The sequence below is a fragment of the Cuculus canorus genome, chromosome 26, assembly GCF_017976375.1.
Source record: "Cuculus canorus isolate bCucCan1 chromosome 26, bCucCan1.pri, whole genome shotgun sequence".
Classification (NCBI taxonomy): Eukaryota; Metazoa; Chordata; class Aves; order Cuculiformes; family Cuculidae; genus Cuculus; species Cuculus canorus.
In genome coordinates, this window is record NC_071426.1 from 2,340,973 (window position 1) to 2,363,105 (window position 22,133).

Consider the following 22,133-nt stretch of genomic DNA (forward strand, 5'->3'; position numbering starts at 1 on the left):
AAAATACGAATGTGGCTTGCAACGCTCCTGGCTTGGCAGGGAAGAGGGGCGAGCGAGGAAGAAGGGGTTTTTTTTGCTGTCTGACTGTGCCTGTATGGCCTTGGGGACGCACTATGGGATCCCACCTTCAGTCCCAAGCAGGGACAGAGCTGATGCGCAGTGGCAATTTGGTTGCAAAGCTGCAGCACAGCCAAAAAATGGAGCGAATCAGCCTTCAGTGGGGAAACTGAGGCCCCAAGAGGGTTATTTAGAGTCATAGACACAGAGAGACAGCCGGCCCGTGCAGGGATTGATCAGAAAGGCTCATGGAGAAGGATCAGGGCTTTTTTTTCCCCCACAATCTCTTTTCTCAAGAGCCACCCTGGAGAAATACTTCTGCCATAAATAACCCATTTCACCACTGGCACCAGTGTGGGGAGCGGTGATGGGGGGATGCGAGCAGGGTGCTGCCACCCTCCTCCAGCTCTGCCACTGCCATCCTGTGCCCCTCCGGGCACATCAGTGCCCTCTCGGCCAGGACATCCCCGTGGCAAGGTGGACACCGGAGCCAGTGGCCACCACGGAGACACCCTCGCTCCCTTTGATCTCCCAGCATGGCAAAGCCCGGAGGGAGGGAAGCAGCGCAGATTTGCTTTCCACGCTCACCGTTGCCCCTCGCTTTTTCATTTCTCAGCACAAGAAGTGGCTGTTCCTGAGCAGCAGGGACAGGCAGCACGGGTAGGTCCTGGTTTAGTGCCCTCTCCTGGAAGCTCCAGCCCCTCAGCTCCACCACTGAGCTCCTGCCATCCCGCTGGCACGCACCACGCTTGGCCCAGGATCTTCCCCTGTTCAGCCTCCAACGCTCAGCTGGGTGGAAGGGTGAAGGAAGGAGCTTCTCTGCGAGCTGAGCAGCAGGAGAAAAGCCCTCGTGGAGCTCTGTGTTCGACAAGCTGCCAGAGGGATGGATGCGCGGCATCCTGCTGGCGATGCACAGCACAGGGATGCAGTGCTGGATGCGGCCGGAGGCTGGGATGGACCACGGGGTTGGATCCCAGCGCTTAGCTGGATGCGCTGGCGATTCGATTGGTGTTCATCCCACTGCCATCCTTGAGGATGGATTTATTTAAGGCCAAAACCTCATCCTTTTGCTGCTTTTAGGGCTCAGGCGTTGCTCACCGGCTGCCCCGGGGACTAAAGAGATGGGATGCTGGCGAGGGGTGGTTCAATCCAGCAGCACCCTCTGGACGGGTTAGGCCTGTGATGCAGCAGTGAAACGGTTAAAAATAGCCTTCAACCAACTGGTTAATTAGGAGAGAGCGGCAAAGAGCAATCGGGAGAAAATATCTATCCGCTGTGGCTTTGTTTGTGGTCTTTCCCAGGGAAGCGCTGAGGAATCTGAGGATGGGATGGAGGCACAGGGGATGGGGGGGGACAAGAGGAGTTCCTCTGCAGGACACGTGGGTCCAGAGGCTGTGAAATTCAGGGATTGAAGAAGTACATCCTGTTAATAAGAAGATTTATCTGGAAAAGAGGATTTATCTAGAAAAAGCTCTTTGGTTGGCATCCCAGCCTCCTTTCCCAGCCCTGGGATGCCACGATGGGGACACGGGTGACAGCAGCGGAGCCCCCTCCTCCGACCACGGAGCCGGGGAATTGCCCCTCTCCACTGGCAGGGGGGTAGATTCAATGCAAGTCATTAAGAAGCAAAGCTAATGAGCCAGAAAGGAAAACGAACGGAAGAAATAACCCACAGAGACACTCACAGCAGCAGCAGCCACCTGCTCCGGGCATGGGATAAGCATCAAACCCTGCGCTGGGTGGGTTTTGGGGGTCTCTCTCCCAGCACAGGGGTATGGGGATGGGGATGTCCATGGAGGAGGAGGGATGTGTGGTGTTGGTTAAGACCGCGCCGGGGTGAGTCAGGCTGGCGCAGCCCAGAGGCACCGACCTGACCTGCCTATCGAGCTGCGCTCATGCGGTCCCGGCTGGGAAAGTTCTGATATTTCCCTCGTTGGGGCCACGTGAGCTGCAGCGCATGGTGCTCCAGAGCCATCTGGGGAACCAGAGAGTCATAGAATGGTTTGGGTTGGAAGGGACCATGAAGCTTATCCAGATCCACCCCGTGCCATAGGCAGGGACACCTCCCACTGGATCAGTGGCTCCAAGCCACATCCAACCTGGCCTGGAACACCTCCAGGGTTTGGGCGTCTACCACCTCTCTGGGCAACTCTGGCCAGTGTTTCACCAAGGAATCGAAGGAAGGAATCGATGCTTTGCATTTTACGGGACAGGTCCTTGCCCACGTCCTTGCCTTGGCCTGGAATGCACCCATCTGGGATGAAGCAACGGGGACGGTCCCATCATGTCTTGGAGCCCTTGGCTGTTTGCCTCCACCCTCGCTGTGCAGCATTTTGGGAGGCAGCAGCTCTGTCCTTGCTTCGAGCGGGGCGGAGGGAGCTGGGAGTTGGCAGGCATTGTGTCAGCCCCGTTTGAGCAATCCCTTGCTAAACCATCTCCACTTTTTTGATGCTTATCTTCTCGCTCCGAGGTGGCAGTGATGCAACTCCCACGATCAGGGCCGACGTGCCAGCAAGGACTCAGCCTAATTTCACAGCTGAGACCTCTCCCTGCTTCCGATCCCGCTAGCCAGGCGCTTACCAGCCCTTCTGCTGAGGGTTTCTGCTGCCTTGCAAGGAATTCCCACCCGAGCCGTGTCCTGTGTCGGGATAGGGAGGTGATTCTGCTCCTCTCCTGAGACCCCACCTGGAGTCCTGTGCCCAGTTCTGGAATCCCCACCATAAGGAGGAGATGGAACTGTTGGAACGGGTGCAGAGGAGGCCATGGGGATCACACAGAATCACATAGAATCACCAGGTTGGAAAGGACCCACTGGATCATGGAGTCCAACCATTCCTAACACTCCCTAAACCATGTCCCTCAGCACTTCATCCACCCGTTCCAAGATGAGAGATGATCCAAGCTCTGGAGAACCTCTGCTATGAGGACAGGCTGAGAGAGTTGGGGTTGTTCAGCTCTGGGGAGACCTCGGAGCAGCTTCCAGTATTGAAAGAGGCTCCAGGAAAGCTTGGTTGGGGCTCTTTGCAAGGCCGTGGAGTGGTAGGATGAGGGGAATCACTTTAGATCGGAAAGGGGAAGATTTAGATTGGATGTTAGGAAGAAGTTCTTCATGATGAGGGTGGGGAGGCCCTGGGTTGCCCAGAGCAGTGGTGGCTGCTCCATCCCTGGAGGGGTTCCAGGCCAGGTTGGATGGGGTTTGGAGCCCCTGATCCAGTGGGAGGTGTCCCAGGGTGGAACTGGATGGGCTTTGAGGTCCCTTCCAACCCAACCCATTCCATGATTCTATGATTTGAAGTCCCTTTGCACCGAATGAGCATCCCCAGCCCAGTGCTTTTGGTGCGCCCAAACTCCTGGCCTTACCCCTACCCCCAGGAAAGCCCCTCGGGGCACAGAACAGGGCTGGAAACGAGGACACGGCTGCTCCTTACCCAGAGAGATCCGCTCCCCGGGGCTCAGGGCGATGGCCTCGTGAGCCGGCTGCTCGTACAGGCGGAGCTGGTAGCGGTGGTACCCGCTGCGGGGCGGTGGCGTGGGTCGGATGTAATCTGGGGACGCAAAAGATAACGGCTGAGCACTCCGCTAAGTGGGACTCGCTTCTCAGCGTCACCGCGAGCCCACCGCTCCCTGCCAGGCTGGGATCAGCTCTTCCCCCCCAGCAAAGTGCATCCTCGACACGTGTGGTGCTGGAGGGAGAAAAGGCTCTGCGGCTGAGGGGTTTTGTGGGCAAGAGCAGTCACTGTGCCCTCCCAAAGCCATCCCCTCCCTCACGGCTGCCTGGTTCCCCCTTGTCTGCCTTGGGGCCAGCTCCTGTTTTCCCTTTCCTGAAATAACCTGCCCTCTGCATCAGCCCCCACCCTCTCCTCCTCCTCTTTCAACTTCAGAGCCTCGGGGTGCTCCTTGCTTCTGCGCTGAGTGCCTCAACCTCTCCTCCATCACCTTTCCCATCCCTACACGCTCCCTCCCTGTTCCCCTCGTGCTGGGTGCAGCCTCCCCTGAGGAGGACCATGCCAAGGGGACAATCCTGAGGCTCTCAGCACCCCTCGCCCTCCCGGATGCCTCATGGAGGTCCTTGACGCTTGGTGCACCACCGGCTGGGCTCGAGCTCTTTGGCTTTTAAAGTCATCCCGTGCCCAACTTTGGTTGGGGGACGATGCTCTTGTGGTCAAAAGCAACGAGTTCGCAGGTGCTGGAAGCGCAGAGTTGTTTCCCCACGTTGCTGCAGACGTTCAGCACATCCCTACGTGCCTTCTGCACCGCGTCCGTGCCCGTAACTTGGCCAGAGTGGCACAGCTGGCCAGATGTGAGGGCTCGCAGCTGGCTCAGGGGCGTCACTGCTGGCTGGGGAGGTTGGAGAAGGCTGGTTGTCACCAGAAGGGGGACATTATGGGTATGAACTGGAGAGGAGCAGACTTAGACTAGACACAGGGAGGAATTTCTTCACTATGAGAGTGTGGAGGCCCTGGAACAGGTTGTCCAGAGAAGGTGTGGCTGTCCCATCCCTGGAGGTGTTCAACGCCAGGTTGGATGGATCTTGGAGCCCCTGATCCAGTGGGAATTGTCCCTGCCCATGGCTGGGGTTGAACTGAATTATCTCTTAAGTTTCCTTCCAACCCGAATGATTCTATGATCCCTCGGGAGAGAATCTCCAATGCACGGCAGTGATGATACCAGTAGACGCTCCTCACTCTCTTTTGGGGACAGGAGGAGGTGATGCCAAGGGAAGAGAAGCCGAAGCTCCTCCAGAACTCAGTTCTCCTGGTTCCTCTCCCGCGCTTCCTCAGGGTGTAAACTCCATGAGCCAATTCTGGCCTGGTTTGAACTGAAAGTCTTTGTTCGTGCAACATCACAGAGGTGGTTGGGATTCACCCCTCTTTTATCTTGTGTTTTGCTTTTTGGTTCTACACCCCCTCCTCCTCTTTTTTTTTTTTTTTTGCACTGGTTTGGAACTTTTCCAACCGCTGGGGAGTTTTGTAACCACAAGATTAAGAAGAGAAAAAGTGGCTCCCGTTTCAGACAGCACCTCGCTCAGCTGCGCCCTGCGGGAACCCCTCGTGTCCCTCCCTCGCGTCCCAGTGTGCTCGTTCCCACCAGACACATCCAGCCGTGCCCTGTCCTCATCACATCTTCCCACTCAGGCTGCAGGAGACCCCGTCCCCACTTTGGGGTCTGTACTCACCCGTCAACAGGCGCCCTTTGATGTCCCCACTCCGCAGTTCCACACCCTGAAAGGACATAAAAAGAAGCGGGTGAGGTGTAATTGAGACACCCAAGAGAAAGATGTGGAGGGGACGGACCCCTCCTGCCCCCTCTGCTACACCCGCGTCTCCCCAGGGATTTGTTTTCCAACTTTTTGAGCGTTTCAAAGAATCATGGAATCATTAAGGTTGGAAAAGCCCTCTTGGCTGCCCAGAGCAGTGGTGGCTGCCCCATCCCTGGAGGTGTTCAAGGCCAGGTTGGATGGATCTTGGAGCCCCTGATCCAGTGGGAGGTGTCCCTGCCCATGGCAGGGGTGGCACTGGATGGGTTTTGACGTCTCTTCCAACCCAAACCATTCTGTGACTCTGTGCCGGGTGGGAAGGGGCCGTCAGTGGCGCATCCGAGGGCTGCAGTGATTTCCACCGGCATTCCCGTGGCAAAGCTTTGCCCCATGGCTGCAGGTTTGCTCTCAACCGAAACTCCTGCCTGGTGAGCAAACCCCACAGCCCGGCGGGCTTGGCTCTCCATCCCTGGCCTTGGATGCTTCCCTGGAGGAAGGAGGCTTTGCCGAGGCTGCCGAGCATCCCACCAGGACTGGATTAACGGCAAGGCAGCAGCGGCAGGAACTTCAGAAGCATCCTGGCCCTGCACAAGCCACCTCACCTCTGACCTGCTGTGCTATTCCTGGCCAGCCCCCACCTCGCTCCGATGCTGCCAGCGCTTGTAAATCCTCTCCTACGGCACCCGTTATTCCAGTCCTGCCCACACACCCGCCGCTGCCAGGGCTTCTCCGTCCTAACCTGCCCTGCGTTTATTACACCGAAAATGCATCAGATAACCGCAAGCAAAAGTGCACGCGGAGAACTTGGTCGGATCCCCGGCTCTTTGGGATCAAAGCTTTGCTTTCTCTTAAAAGGAAACCGCTTGCAACTGAGTCACGGCTGGCGACAGCCTCCCGCGAGCTGCTGGTGGCGTGGCAGAGGTCACCGCGAAGCCAAGTGGCCGCTGAGGTCGTTGGCTATCGGTTCCCAAAGGTTGGCTCGCCACCTTGGCAGCCGGAGCTGAAAATATCCCGATGACAGAGGTGATGACTAAGATTTCGGGCAGGTTTGGATGCCTTAGTGCACCGCGGGAGGGGAAGGTGGAGTGATGGGGGAGAAGCACTTTGGGGTGTACCGGGACACACACACACACACATGAGGATGTGGGGCTGAGTTGGGTGCCGGTTCCTGACCCGTCTGCACAGATGTGCACACCGACTCCCTCCAGATGTGCACACCGGCTCCCTCCAGATGTGCACCCTTAAAACCACCTACGCGTGCCTGCCGGCTCTGCCCAGATGTGCACATCCACTCAGGGGACACGCGGGCCTTCTCCACCCAGATGTGCACATCTGCTCTAGCCAGCCACGCGTGCCCAACCCTGCCAGCTGTGCCTGCTCCCCCAGATGTGCCCAGCTCAGCTGCAGCACCCGCCTGGTGCAGGAGCCTCGCAGCAAACCCCAACCTCTCCATGAGGCCGGGCTGGCTGCCAACCCCTGCTCTTCAAAGGCAGAGTTTGAGGCTGTTTCTCTCCTGGGTAGGGCTGATCCCGTGCGGGGACCTCGCTTCTATTCCTGGCTTTGCCATGGGCTTATCGGGAGAGGCCGAGCCTCCTCCCTGTTTTCCTCCTTGCTGATGTGGGTTGCCTGCTGGCCCCGAGACGCAGTGGGTTCTGGCTGGCCCCGGGGATGGGAGAGTCAAAGGACAAAGCTCCTTTTAAGACGGGAGAACAGGAAGAGGGAGGGAGAAAGTAGGGATGAGGATCATAAACCCTGCCTTTTTTTTCTTTTTTTTCTTTAATAGTAAACAGCTCGTCTGAAAAGAAGGGAGAAAACACCGCTCGCCACAGGCTGCAGGAGAGGCTGGCGGGGCAGGGCGTGAAACATGGAATTGTAAAGGCTGGAAAAGACCTCTAAGCTCAACCAACCATCAGCCCAACCCCATCGTGCTTGCTAAACCGTGTCCCAAAGTGCCACGTCTGCACGTTGTCTGAACCCCTCCAGGGATGGAGACTCCACCCCTGCCCTGGGCAGCCCGGTCCGAGGCTTCGACACTCTTTTGGTAAAGACATTTTTCCACAATATGTGGTCTAAACCTCCCCTGGTGCAGCTTGAGGCCATCTCCTCTCATCCTATCACTTTTTACTTGGGAGAAGAGTCCCAAGAGAAGTCATGACCGGCTGTCCTCCTTTGTGGGCACTGAGGGCTCTGCATCCATGAGGAGGAGCCCTATCACCCCCAGCCCCCTGCCCAGGGGTGCTCTGGGGCTCTATTTGTGCTTCAGGATCTGCTGAAGTGGTGGGAAGGGGCAGGGACCGGGTAGTGGAAGCAAAAGCCTCAATGACGCTGCCATCGTTCCTGAGATCCCGGTGGTGGCCCTGAGTCAGGTGCATCCCAAAGCGGGACCGAGCATCCCCTTCACGAGCAGCCCAAGCACCGCATCTACATCCTTTTTGAACCCCACCAGGGATGGAGACTCCACCACTGCCCTGCTCAGCCTGGTCCAACTCTTCACTTCAGCGAAGATCTTGCTGTGCCTGTGAGCTTTCCTTCCCAAGGTCCTTCTCCTCCTTGGGGAAAAGTGGGAAGTGGGTTTGGTGGGAACGGTTTGTAGAGAGGACCAACAACCCCTTCTGGCTTGTTGCCTCTTAGTTTAAACGCTGGTGAGGGCAAAGGGAGCATCGCACACCAGCAGCCTCCAAAGACCCCCGCCACGAGCGGAGCTAATGGACACTGATGAGCCGCCGCGTTTATTAATGCCCTTTTATGAGAGCATTAATAGTTCCTAATGACACCATTTGAGCTTCGCAGCCTTTTATCTTCTCTTTCTCTCTTTTCTCCCGCTGAGGACCCAGTGTAGGAGGTGCAATAAGATATTTCCACCCTCCGGTCCGTACGGTGCGGTGCCGAGCGCTGCTGGGGCACGGGATGCTAGCGGGATGCTCGCATGGAGATCCAACCTTAGAAATCCGTACCACACAATTTCTGTGCCAGGAGCTCCTCTCTGTGCTTTTTTTCCTTGGCCAAAAGAGTGGAGAAAATGACCCCCTGTTCCTGACACCACTTTGCAAGCAGGACAGCGGCTGCGCGATCGCAACCAGCCCTCGGTGTTGCAGCGCAGGGCTGGGGAGGGGAATAAATAAATACAAATAAATTAAGAAGGCGATGAGTCACATTTTGTTTTCCTCTTGATCTTTCTTTCTTCCCCCTCCCCCCTCCTTCCTTTCCTTTCTTCCCCCTCTCCAGAACGTGTCTGATCCCATCGGAGAGGAAGGGAAAGGGATGGGTGGCGAGCGCGCCAGCGATTCGCCCGGGCGAGGACGGAGGGTTATGGAAAGTGGGTGTGGGAATCGGCACAATCGCTGGCAGGGGACCAGGACAAACAGATGACGGATGGGACCCAGGGCTTTGCAGCAGAGCAGGGGTTGGGCTGCTGCTGCCTCGCCGCGAGTGCGCCCCAGCCCGGCCTCGGGGACCCCATGGACCCCAAGGGATGCATCCGGGCGCTGGGGGTCACATCCCAAGGGACGGCAGCCGAGGTGGCAGCCTGGCAGCTTGCTGATATGATGAACCCACAATTAGGCAAGAGGGGAAGTTAATCCCCAAACAACCAGGGCTCCTCCTGCTCTGCTCGCTAACTTGACAGGGGGAAGGTGGCTTCAAAGCCGCCACAGCCAGGAGCCCGGATTTGTTATTCTTTCTTTCTGTGATCTTTATAATGAGGTCGGGATTTATTCTCAGGGATGTAAGGGAGCATCCTGGGAAGGTCAAAGCCACCGGGATGGTAATCCAACCTCCTGCGAGCAAAGTGGAGGCTCGAACACAGAATAAAGGAATAAGACGTTAATTGTAGCTGGATACGGGTCTATTCAAACATAGGGGAATGTGTACACTTTGGGTTTTCCTTCTCTCCACCAAACCCAGCGCCACTGGAGAGCATCAATCCTACCCCGGCTCCCAGAAACATTCCGGCTCATCCTGCTTGAGCTTTCCAACAAAAAGCATGTGAGAAAAATCCGGTCCGAGAGAAACTCTCTCCCTAATTATTCTTGCATGGAGGGAGGCCACGAGAGAGCAGGGCAGGGCCCGGCGAGCTCCTAGCACTCCCAAACTCCGGCATTTCCCAGCTCAGCTGCCCATTTCCACGCCGATCCCCACACCAGGACATGGGATGGTCCCAAACCGCCTCAGCTCGCCCACGCCGTGCCAACCCTCTCCCTGTCAGCACGGCTGCGGGCACGGGAGCTGCTCCAGACCACCCTTGCTTTTCCGATCACCATCACGCTGGGGTTTTGTGCCCCAAGGAGACTGGTTTTTAATTCTAAATGTCACATCCCATTATGCCAACGTCGTTCTGCCACTGAATTAAAGCTTGGCGCGTCCGCGTTGTGCTCTCTCCATTGGGAAAGGGATTGGGAGAAAGAGAAAAGTACAGAGAAAGACATGGAAGATGATGTGAGGGCTGGAGAACCTCCTGTAGGAGGACAGGCTGAGAGAGTTGGGGTTGTTCATCCTGGAGAAGGCTCTGGGGAGACCTCAGAGCAGCTTCCAGCACTGAAAGGGGCTCCAAGAAAGCTGTGGAGGGGCTCTGGATCAGGGAGGGCAGAGATAGGATGAAGGGAACGGTTTTCAGCTGCAAGACGGGAGGTTGAGGTGAGATCTTAGGAAGAAACGTTTTCCTGTGAGGATGGGGAGGCCCTGGCCCAGGTTTCCCAGAGCAGTGGTGGTGCCCCATCCCTGGAGGGGTTCCAGGCCAGGTTGGATGGGGCTTGGAGCCCCTGATCCAGTGGGAGATGTCTCTGCCCATGGCAGGGGGTGGGACTGGATGGGCTTTGAGATCCCTTCCAACCCAACCCATTCTATGATTCTTTGCAGAAGAAAAGCCCACCTGGGCTCACCTCCCATCATAGAGGTCCCTGCGCTGCCAGGAGAGGAAGGGCACAGTGAGGAAGGATCTCTGCCAGCTATTGTATTACTCAGAAAATTGTTCTAACACCAGATTCCCAGAGTGGGGAACAACTTAGCACAGGCGATGGTGGGAAGAGACCCCAAGTGTTCGTGGCAACAGAGATTTGCAGGGAGCAAGGATGCTCCCCACCATCCCTATGCCCCTGAATGCACCCACACGCTTTGGAGGAAACCAGAAGCCCCTTTTTGCGTTAGAAATGCGATGATCTGGGTGTTTTCAGTGTGCACATCCACATTTTGCCTGCCCCACTCTGGGGATACAGTTCCCAGCACCCCTCCTGCTGCTCCGCAGTGTCCCGGAGGCGCCTGAGCCCTCTCCTGCTTCACCTCCATGTGCTCAGCCTGGCGCTGGCAGAAAGAAAGGCAATCTCCTTGCTGCGGAGCCCAAGAGTTGTGTTCCCAAGGCCAAAGTCTGGGACAGTCCCCGGAGTCCGTGGTGGATGCCATCACATCCCAACCCCAGAGAACCTCCCCTTCCCGCTAGGACCAGACGAGCTTTCCCAGTCCCAGATGTTCTCCTCAGCCTCCTGCTCTCCGGTGCTTCCCCGTAGCCCCGGTTCCTGGATCTTCAGGATGACTCAGGGCCCTCGGCTTTTGCTCAGAGCCGGTTTCACTCCCCTGGCGCAGCCGGACACGTGGCACAGGCGACCCTGGACCCGAGGCAGAAATGATCCCCAGCGCCTCTGCCGCTGGAACACGGGGATCTCACACCTCCAGCTATCTTTCCACCCAGCTCCTAATTGCCCGGACGCTTTGCTTTTCGCGCGTGCAAATGACGGGGGATTAATCTGCTGCTCTAGAGCATCCCGCTCCTCTCTGCGGGCTCTGGCGATGCGCGGTCCAACACTGAGGATGGGTATGAGCGATTGCTCCAGCCGCCAACCCCCCATCCCCATAGCCCATGATTTTTATTTCCTTTGATTAGAATCGTAGAATCACAGAAAGGTTTTGATTGGAAAAGACCTCTACGATCATCGAGTCCAACCATCCAGCCTTGTTAAGGTTGCCACCAGACTGTGTTCCCAAGTACAACATCTACTCGTCTTCTAAATCCCTCCAGGGGCGGTGACTCGCCCTGGGCAGCCTGGTCCAACGCCGGACAACCCTTTCAGTCAAGAAATTCCTCCTAAAATCCAACCTCACCTCTCCTGGTGCATCTTGAGGCCGTTTCCCCTCGTCCTGTCACTGACCACCAGGGAGAAGAGCCCAGCACCCACCTCATCACAACCTCCTTTTAGGCAGTGGTAGAGAGTGATGAGGTCTCCCTTCAGTCTCCTTTCATTCCCACAGAGTTTCCCCGTTCTGGGTGATATTCGGCTTGTTTGCCGCCAGTCTGCAGGTGAAAGTTTGCTGTGCTTCATCCCAGCTGCTTCTGGGGATGGAAAAAGTGGGAAAGGTGCGTTGCTTTCTGCAGGGAATTTCTCTTTAGGGGAGATCCAGAACCTCAGCGAGTAGGAAGGAAAAGCTAAATTGGGGTAAACTGGTGCCCTACAGTCAGTGGATCTGCCTGTTTGTGGGATGACGCTGCCACAACCATCGGATCTGGTGTTTTTAACCACCAGCATCACTCTAGGATGCTTTTTTTCTCAGCACGGTATCGACGGCGCTGCTCAAATCTCCTCCAAAGCGCTACACAGCCTCACGCAAAAAAACAACGAACCAAGGCTTGAGAGAGCCCGCGGCGAAGCTCCCTGCGAGGAGCAGAAGGAGCCGGAGGGGTCGCGTTGCCACCCTTGGATCCTCAAGGGATGCGCTGGGGTCACAACAGGACCAAGCGGATGTCACCGCTTTGGCACAGCTCCGAAAGCCTCTCCTCTGGCTTTCCGGGGTCAGCCTCATCGCCGATTTACCCCGATTGCTTTTAGGATTATTGGGTAGCAATTACAGCTCCTCGGTGTGGTCTGGCTTCTTTATTTATTATTTTTTTTTTTCTAGATGGCTGTAAATGGGGAAAGCTACCATAAAAATATATTAAAAAATAAATATCAGGCACGGTTGTAATTTAAATGAATGCTTGTCTGATACACCCTAATGCCCCAGGGAAGGACGTGCTACAGGGTTATTAAGTAAGCAAAATAAACATAAATCACCTCAGTGTTTGGCTCTTTGCAAGGTTTTTAATCTAGGAGCATGAAAGCAGCAGAGACAAAATGCTGCACTTTAATAACCTGAACCGTTTGGGACCTTCACCGCGCTCCTGCCTCCCTCCTAGAAGCCCAAGGATGGATTTTTCCGGTGCCAAAAGGTCCCATTTCAAAAGAGGGAGGCACTGCTGGGTGGATTTCCAGCGAGCGAGAGATACCTGCCTGGCTTAGGCGTTGCTGGCACACGCTCCGTGCGCCTTTCCTTAAGGATGTAGGTGAGGGGTCCAAAGCAGCGGGGCGGAGGCTGTGATGACACCGGAATGGTTTTGAAACCTCAGCCAAAACAATTCTGTTGAAAAAAAAAGGAGTTTCTTTCTTTTTTTTTCTTTTTTTTCATTTGTTTGTTTTCTTTTTTTTTCCAACACCTGTGGTGTAGAGGCAAAGGGTAGCGCCGGGACAGGGAGGATGGGATGGAGGACGCTGGGCTGCAGCCGAGATGTGCGGCCGAGGCGCTGCAACAGTGCACGCGAGATGTGTCTTTGCCGGGACGCTCGCGGCGTGGGGTTTAGTGACAAATGTGGGAGTCGGGGTTGGATGGATTGCCAAGAAACTGCATGAAGGAGTTCTCCCTCCATCCTTTCTCTCCTGGATCCCTGGTGGAGAAGCATCAGGGTTCACCTAAGCGAGAACGTTGCACCGTTTGAAGAAAGGGTGATTTAAATCAGAGCTGCGCTCTTGCCCATCCCTGGAGGTGTTCAAGGCCAGGTTGGAGGGGGCTTGGAGCAACCTGATCCAGTGGGAGGTGTCCCTGTCTGTGGCCAGGAGGTGGATCTGGATGGGCGTTGAGGTTCCTTCCAACCCAAACCATCCCATGATCCTATGATTGTCTAGGATTGCACCAGTTCTGCCTTTCTTTCCTTCACAGGGGCCGAAAGCTGGAGCAGCAGCGCCTGGCGGGGTGGCTGCACCCCGGGGAACCCCAAAGATCCTTTTTGGAGAGGACTGCAATCGCATCCTTTGCGGTTACACCCCATCTCCTGGCCCCTGAGCCTCTGTTGTAAACCGGGATGATAAATGATGGATGCGATTGCTAAGAACAACAGGGATGTTGATAGCAACCCCAGGGGTGTGTTAGGAAGCTGCGTGGATGCCGGGCTCCGCGGCTGGCTGGATTTAATATCCCCACGGTGTTGCAATTGCGGGCGAGCTCACCGTCTGCTGGATGAATCACTCTGACCCACTGGCCTGGTGTTGCCCGACCAAGAGGAGGGCTAAGGTGGGCTTCATCCCACACACGATCCAGTTGGGACCCCTCGGGAGCACCCCCTGCCTCCTCGGTGCTGGTGGCAAAGCGACTGATGCTGCATCGCTGAGGTGGAGAGAGGTGGTGGGTTTGGAAGAGGAGGAGGAAAGCCGGAGGATGGCTTGGGTGCAGGGGACGGGAGGGGAAGGGTGGGTTTTTGCACCTCGTTGAGCTTTTGCTCGCTGTGGCAGGGTGGCACCGCTTAAACACGCCGCTTGCAACATCAATTTTCCCAGCAGCCGCCAGACCACACCTGCATCGCTCCACACGGCTGCTCTGCTGCGCTGGGCAAGCCTGGTCCTTCTCCACCAGGTCCATCAGGATCTCCTTTCCCTCACCACATAGATCTGAGGTGCAGATGGGGAACGAAATGATCTTTAAGGTCCCTTCCAACCCAAACTATTCTATCATTCTATGTCTCTCGATGCCTCCAGTGCTCACTGGGACACCCCAAGTTCTGATGGGGCATCCACACAATGCTCCAGCAACTCTAGAGAAGGGAGCGCTAGGAAAAGTTTCAAAGCACCTAAGATTTCAAGAAGCTTGAACTGGCCAGAAAAAGGGCTGGGCAAGGCTGAGAAGACCTTTTCCATCCCAAGTTTCTTCAGTTCTTGAGAGTGGAAAACTTGTTTGCTCCACAGGCGTGTAGCTTTAAGATGAGCTTGCTTTTCCAGCAGCAGATTTCCGGAGGATTCTTGGAGAAACACCAATTTTTGCCTAATTCAGTCATTTAAAAGCCTGTAGCCCCGTTCTGTGCAGAGCAGAGCTTGCACTGGATCCCTCTCCTGGGGCCAGGTGCCGGACGGCCGCGAGGACGCGCCCATCAGGAAACTCTGCCTGCTGCTTCGCCTTTGGGAACGGGAATATTGGCTTCGGTGGTTGCAAAGTGCTCACACGTTCCACTGTCCAAGCAGTGCTAAACAGTAATAAATGCATCTGTGGGGCACGCGAGCCTCAACATCTCGTGTGTGAACCTCACGCCCCTCTCTGAGGGATGATCATGTTGGCAGAGATGCTCTCAGCTTTGCTCTGGTCCAAAGGGAAAGGATGGTGAGGAAGGCAGGAGCCCGGTGGGTGCTGGAAGTGGTGATGCTCTGGGACGTGACATAGCTTCTCCGAGACATGATGGGATGCTCATGCGGAGGAAAATAAAGCCCCGATGCCTCATTGTGCCACAAAGCTTTGGGAAGGCAGGAAAAACTGATGTTTTCCAGCCACCAGCCAGCCTTCCCATAAAGAAGCATCATCCCCTCCTGCCTCTCCGGGGTGGTCCTGCATTTTCAAGAGCGGATTTTTTGCGCTGCTGACATCATGTGAAGGCTGAGTCCATGATGATGCACCAGCAACGAGAAGGGTTTGAAAGCCAAGGGCACGAAACCAGGGCGCGAGCCCAGCTTTTATAGGGTGAAAAGAACCGACAGAGCCTGATGAGCTGGGATGCAGGACAGGGATGCTGATGCCACCCTGGCAGCCAAGCTGGGCACCACGGAGCTGGAGGGCGACCGTGGGTGCCTGCGCATGCCGCAAACCTCCCCTGCAAATTCCTCCTCCCTGGGGTGTCTGATCCCCAGCCCAGGCACCTTTCCTGGGCGCGGGGGCGGATCAAAGCCCGCGCGTGCCAGCCCTGTTACTGCTCTGGGCCAACTTGGCTATTTTGGCTTCTCTAATCTGATGGGAGCGCTGGGGAAGGAGCGTGGGGTTGGGTTTTTTTTATGGATTTGAGTTTTTTTTTTTTGTGTGTTACTCCTTCCGTTGGCCAAAAAGTCTCCCCGTTTGCATGGGATGACGACAGCCCCGATTGGGAGCCCTGGGGAGGGGAATGCGCTGTCTGGCCCCCCAACGGCGCATCCGGGCTGCCGTGGGCTCAGCTTCGCCATCCCCCCTCTCCTCAAGCCGCTTCCTGACGGCGAGACTTGGCAGCGCTCGGAGGGAGAGTCCAGAGCTGCCCTTGGGACGGGAGAAACTCCAACAGGAAACATCCTTCACTGGAGCAGCACGAGTTCTTCCCCTCGCTTCCCTCCCGCTTGTTATGTTTTTCAGGGAGGAGGGGGTTGGAACGTGAAGGATGAGAGCTTTGGGACACTCGCAAACTCTTTGCATTGGTTTAGATGATGGGAAAGAGCCAGGCACGCCTTCTCGCCTGCGTTTTTTGGTGCTGAGCATCCTACGGCCCCCAGCTCTAGGCAGACCCACGCCAGGGTTGCTATACCCTCTCCCCGAGACCCACATTCCAGCCAGGAGAAATATTTGGGGGGCAAGAACCATTGAGGCAGAAGATCCGGCATGGCTGGATGGTTCCTTAACCTGAGGATGAGGGGGTTAACAGCAGCGGTGCTGTTGCTGCAATGCTGGCGGGTGCTCAGCGCTGCGGCTGCCAAAGCGGCTCCGCCGGTGCCATGAACTTCCCTTTCTTCCATAAAAGTCCACCGGATCTGAGCTCCCGTGGGATGCTCTCGGCTCGGGAAGGAGGGGGCCAAGCCGCCCTACCTGGGGCGCGTGCAAGCGCCGGGGGCTGTTTGTGCAATGCCTTGTGTTCCTCCCCTCCAAAGAACACCCTGGGAGCCAGAAATCCAGCGCTCTCCCTGCTCCAGAGAGGGAAAACTCATTTTTTTGATGTATTTTGAGGTGTTCAGAGGCCCCGTTTCAGCCTGGTTGGGGGAGGATGAGGGGAAAGATGGGATGGCGGGGCTGGGGCTGGGCAGCACAGACACACGCTGTTGTTGCTCACGGCATTTCATCATCGCTCAAACCACGCTGCTCTTGTCCAGGCTGGAGCTGAGACCCACAGCTCCTTATCCAGGGGGATGTAAAGGTGGTGGAGAACCTTGTGAAGGAGAAGCAGTCCCACCAGAAAAGCCCATCAGTGCTGCTGGAGGTTATTTCTGTGCTGTCTCCTTGCACCAATCATGCTTTCCTGCCGCTGGGAACAGGATAGTCCCCCCTTCAGCCTCCACAAGAATAGGTTCCCTCCTCCAACCCTGATTATTTTGGGCCATTTGTGGGTGGTGGTGCAAATATAAAGACCAAGAGATTCCTTCCCAGCCCTCTTCCCAAACCAAAGGGTCAAACCTACATGTTCCCAGGTACTTGGATGGAGCAGGAACGAGGACCGGAGCCAACAGCAAGAGCTGCTGATCCCTAGGGAGACACTCGGGCTGGCCCCGCGCAGGCAGCGCAGCCCGGTTTGAGTCCAAACCTCACGGATTTAAGACCATTCTCCATCCTCACACCTCCCTAGGCATCGCAGGGAGCCAAAGCAGGTCCCTGTGCTTGGGTGGGGGGTCCTACCCCAAACCCATAACCAGCTCACAGCTTGCAGGCAGCCCGACGCGAACCCTGGATCAGTTACAGCAGCAGACGAGATGTCATCACACCAAGAGGCCAGAGCTTGCATCAGAAGTGTCTTGCAAAGAAGAAAGCCAAATTTTTACAGGAGAGGCACACACGCTCTCTCTCTCTCTCTCTTTCACACACACACACACACACACACACACTCGGTAATTAACTTAATAGGTTTCTTACAGAATGCCCCGTGAGTGATGCTCAACATATTCAAGTGTTGACAAGACGGCGCTGAACCCAACGCCTACGCAACGGGCAAACCAGGCACCGAGCGCAGACACACCTTCATTGTCTGAAACTCGTAGTAAAACTCCAAACCCGCCCTTGTGAAATGGGGAGACGAGCAGATGGGGCCGTGTAACCCTTCGCCTGCCAGCGCCCGCTCCCCGAGCCAGGGGGCACGGGTGAGGTGACGGCGGGTCAACCCCGAGAGGGAAAAATGAGTTTGTAAGTGCCTTTAAGAGGCTTGAAGACGCTGCAGATGTTTCCGTACACACTTTTGAGATCAGTTATGGATGGGTTGGAGCCCACCAGGACCATTTGGCTTTAATTAATGGCTTTAAATTGGAAGAGGGAAGATTTAGATTATATATTAGGAAGAAATTCTTTGTGATGAGGGTGGGGAGGCCCTGGAACAGGTCGTCCAGAGCAGTGGTGGCTGCCCCATCCCTGCAGGGGTTCCAGGCCAGGTTGGATGGGGCTTGGAGCCCCTGATCCAATGGGAGGTGTCCCTGCCCGTGGCAAGAGGTGGGACTGGATGGGCTTTGAGGTCTCTTCCAACCCAAACCATCCCATGATTCTGTGAGAACATTTGAGCCAATAATATAGAAAGAGCTGAACATCCCCGAGACCGTCCCTACTGGTGTCTCATCTGGATTTGCCCTGATCCCAGATGAGCCATTCCCTTCTCTCTTTTTTCCTGCAAAAGGCAGAATTTTGGCTAATCTTGGTGCCACAGGTGGCATCCGCTCCTCAGCTTAGGAAAACTGCCTGAGGTCAATGCAGCACAGTGGTCCGACACAAAGCACTCTCCCAAAGAGCCAACAGCACCCACGGACACCCAAAAAAAAAAGAGGAAAAAAACATGTCTGAAAGAGAGATTAATGGGGAAACCTGTTTGGATGGAGGTGTTTTGTAAGAGGCAGCGGAGATCCATCTCCCGCTGACTCGGGGTGGGATCTTGAGTCAGGAAAATTGCTTAAGAAAGGGTGGTCTTTCTGACAGGTTTCACCAGGTTGGGAAACGTTCTCCCAGCGGCCGGGACCCGCTTCGTACAACGCGTGGAGCAATCGCTGGCGCTGTCATCATTAGACTGCTGAGCTCCCAAACCCGTCAGGCTCCCTTGGTGCCCCCACCGCCTGCTCGGTGCTGCCTGGGTCTCTCTGCAGCTGCACCCTTTCGCTGTCACACGGGGATGGGTTCCAGCAGTCTCCAGAGGGAAAGTCTTTCAGCAGATGCTGTTGATGCTTCCTGAGCCATGCAGCACCCGCTGGAGCAGGCAGCAGGCTCATTCCAGCACGTCACATTGGCTGGAAGTGTTTTTAGAGGAAGGGAGGTCTGGCTCGGAGCTGGAACACAGGGTTTGGGTAGCTCCTTCCCTACCTCCTCGTCCCCCTGCATGCAGCAACCTCAGGGCAGGCACTGAGCACTGTAGGGATGTCCAGTTCTGGAATCCTCAACAGAAGAGGGAGATGGAGCTGTTGGAACGGGTCCAGAGGAGGCTACAAGGATGATCCGAGGGTTGGAGCACCTCCCATATGAGGACAGGCTGAGAGAGTTGGGGTTGTTCACCTTGGAGAAGAGAAGGCTCTGAGGAGACCTTCTAGCGACCTTCCAGTACCTGAAGGGACTCCGAGAAAGCTGGAGAGGGGCTGTTCACAAAGGCTTGGAGTGATAGGATGAGGGGGAATGGGGATAAACTGGAGAGGGGCAGATTCAGACTGGGCATAAGGAGGGATTTCTTCACCATGAGAGTGGTGAGACACTGATCCAGGTTTCCCAGAGCAGCGGTGGCTGCCCCATCCCTGGAGGTGTTCAAGGCCAGGTTGGATGGTGCTTGGAGCCCCTGATCCAGTGGGATGTCTTTGGCCATGGCAGGGGGAGGAACTGGATGATCTTTAAAGTCCTTTCCAACCCAAACTATTGTAGGATTCTATCATTCTATGTTTCTATGATGCAGGAGCTGTCGTTATTCCTGATTTAAAGAGATGCAAAAGGGGTTTTGAAGATTTGGATCAATGGAGTAGAGGCGCCAGAACCTGGGACACGGCTCTTTGAGGGGACTTTTCCACCAGGAGCGCACAGACCACATCCAAAGTGTGTGAATGCTGCAGCCGATGCTGTTCACTGCACACGAGACCTGGGTTGTACGGAGCCAAATTCACGGGGCTGCAGCGCGCAGGAATTAAGGGTTTAGCTGGGAGTTAGCTTTGTATTGTCAAGGAATTAAAGATTTACCTATGTGTTGCAGACAGAGGCTTAAAGGTTTTACGTACACGTTAGATTTACAGCTCTCCCAAATTTCAACACCATTGGGTTTACCCCACGAGGGAGGATTTTGACCAGGATGAAACGTGCGCTGGTGGGAACGGCAATGGGAGCTGGGACCCAAGCTTTGCCCGAAGCTCTGAAATCAACCCCAAACCTTGCAAACAACCCGCCCAGACTCTTGCAGAGATGGAGCCAAGTGTCATCAGCCCCTAAAATGAGCCTTGCCCTGCCATGCAATGTAAAACTCTCGATATTTAGCATTTGCTGGAGAAGATGTCTTCGCACTAAGGTCTCTTTTCTCCCCTGAAAAAAGCACAGTGGTACCCAGGAAGGCTTGCGGGAGCCAGAGCATCCCTTCCACCACCACCTCCTCCAGCAATGGGTGCTGGGGGGGGGCTCCCCTAACTCCTTAAAGCCTATAATCAAGACCTGGAGGAGGCAAAGGCATCAAATCATAGAATCATAGAATCGTTTGGGTTGGAAGGGACCTTACGCACCCAGCACTTTCCTGAGAACTCTGAAGGGTGAAAACCCAGCATGACACATGGAAAATGTGTTTCAAACACCCTGCAAAGCCAAGCTACGCCGGCTGCACTCCGGCCCGCTATCAACTGCCCATCGAGTATTGCACAGCAGGCAATCACCACCTGTTGCATGCATCGTGCAAAGAGCCGTCGAGCAGGGCCAGGCAGAGGTGCAGGAGCTGTGCAATGCCCAGCCTGGGGCTAGCGGGCTCACCCACACACTGGGAATGAGAGCTCCGTGCGAGGATGAGCCCTGATGGCAGCTGGATAAAGCTGCCCTTACGTAAGGCTCAGGGTTGCGTGGAGGATGCGCGGCGGGAGCAGACTTGCTCTGGCCCTCGGTCTCCTGCAGTGTGGCCAGCCCAGCTGTTCCCGTTGGCCCCGGGATGAATCCAATCCTTCATGTACTCACACACGGTGGGACACGCGGCACCGTGCACCAGCAGGACCAGCAGGAAGGAGACCTGGAGCTCTTTGCCTTTGCTCTCTACCCCATACTGATGGTTCCTCCACATCCCACTCCCCACGCCCCACTGCTCCCTTCCCACTCCTTTGGTACGGAGAGGTGCAAAATAGGTTGTTGTTCACGAGGGCGCTGGTGATTATTAATAATAACTCAGCTCCTTCGTGCTCCAGTTTCCTCAGTGCCTTGGCAGGATGCCACCGGGGCCCAGTGATTTAGTGCAACTTAATTATTCCCGGCGTTTCATCACCTCTTGTTTTTGATGTCTGTGTCTCTGTCAGTGCCTCACCTTCGTGACTAAGGGAGCCAGGGAAAGAAACTGGTGGAGAAGAGGGAGAAAGAGGGATAAATCCCAAGCCAGAGGGTGTGGAGCTGTGGCCAGGCATTGCAGAGAGGCTCAGGATGATGTCCCATGGGATGCTTGTTCTGTCCTCACGGTGGCACGGAGCTGTGCATGGGGATGCACGCCCAGCTGTGGGGTTGGAGGGGCTCTCATCCCAAAATTGCGTAGAATCATAGGCTCATAGAATATTTTGACTTGGAAAGATCATCTAGTTCCACCCCCTCTGCCATAGGGGGGTCCCACTGGATCAGGGGCTCCAAGTCCCATCCAACCTGGCCTTGAAGACCTCCAGGGTTGGGGCAGCCCCAACTTCCCTGGGCAACCTGTTCCGGTGTCTCACCACTCTCATTGTGAAGAAATTCTTCCTTACATCAAGCCTAAATCTGCCCCTCTCCCGTTCTCCATGGTTTCAAGCCTTGGTTGTTTCTCCCAAGAGCAGAGAGAACAACGGTCCGTGTCTCCTGCTTTTCAAAGGGAAAGGATGATGTTGGACCTCACCTGCCCTTTAAACACCTCCACGGGGGAGCGAGTGGCTGCCCCAGCCCCGGGAAGTGTTGGATTTGCTGGATTTGGCTCCTGAGCACCCAGGCAATCAAATGGGAGCTGCCAGATGAAGGCTGGTAAGAGGATTCCCAAAGCTCCCGGTTCTCCATCCGCACGGAGGAGGCCAGGCTTGAGGAGCAACAACCAGAGCTGAGGACACCTCCTGGGACAGTGCTTTGCACCCACTGCAGGGAGGGAGCACATCAGGGAGATGGAAGGGGACATCGGAGGGATGCAGGGGTGCACAGAAAGGACAAACTGCCCCTGGGGAAAGAGGACTCAGTGGACCATAGGGAGCATCCCCGAGGCGTTCAGCTGGATGGGGGACGAGCGATGCCCAGCGGGGCCCCTGATCTGCTGGATTTCCCTGAGAAGATAAAGCCGGGGCAAGTAGGGTGAAGCGGCCACGGTCATCTGCCGGGTATTTAGCACAGGATGGCGGTGCACAATGATGGAAAATGGGAACAGTCTCTTGAATGACTAAAGAGCTGCTTTGAAGCGCAATAAAGGTGTCTAAGTTTGGTCCTTCAGCCGCTCCTGTATCCCTCATCCCCCTGTGCTGGTCCCGAGGAGGAGGAGGGATGTGATGGCTGATGCATCTCTTGCAGTCAGAGGTGGTACTCAGCATCAATAAAGCAAGCGAACAGACTGGTCTTTGCATCGGGTAAAGCCTCCGTGCTGAGTTAAACTCCGTTTTAAATAGCAATACTTCCTTTTCCTATAGTATTTTCCATCCATTCATTTCTAAGCATGTTAAGGAAGTGGGTGGGTGTCAGTAAC

At 55.7% G+C, this 22,133-nt stretch overlaps 1 protein-coding gene across 10 annotated transcripts in view; it reads right to left on the reverse strand.

Annotated features, from left to right (window-relative positions):
* The window catches only part of PEBP4 (phosphatidylethanolamine binding protein 4), a 96,504-nt gene that overhangs the window by 4,699 nt on the left and 69,672 nt on the right, over positions 1 to 22,133 (reverse strand). For all 10 annotated transcript variants that reach the window (XM_054049765.1, XM_054049759.1, XM_054049769.1 and 7 more), the window contains 2 exons: positions 5,234 to 5,279; positions 3,486 to 3,602 (listed from right to left, as the gene is read on the reverse strand). In XM_054049765.1, the coding sequence (XP_053905740.1) occupies positions 3,486 to 3,602; positions 5,234 to 5,279 (163 nt within the window). The remainder of the gene's footprint in view (positions 1 to 3,485; positions 3,603 to 5,233; positions 5,280 to 22,133) is intronic.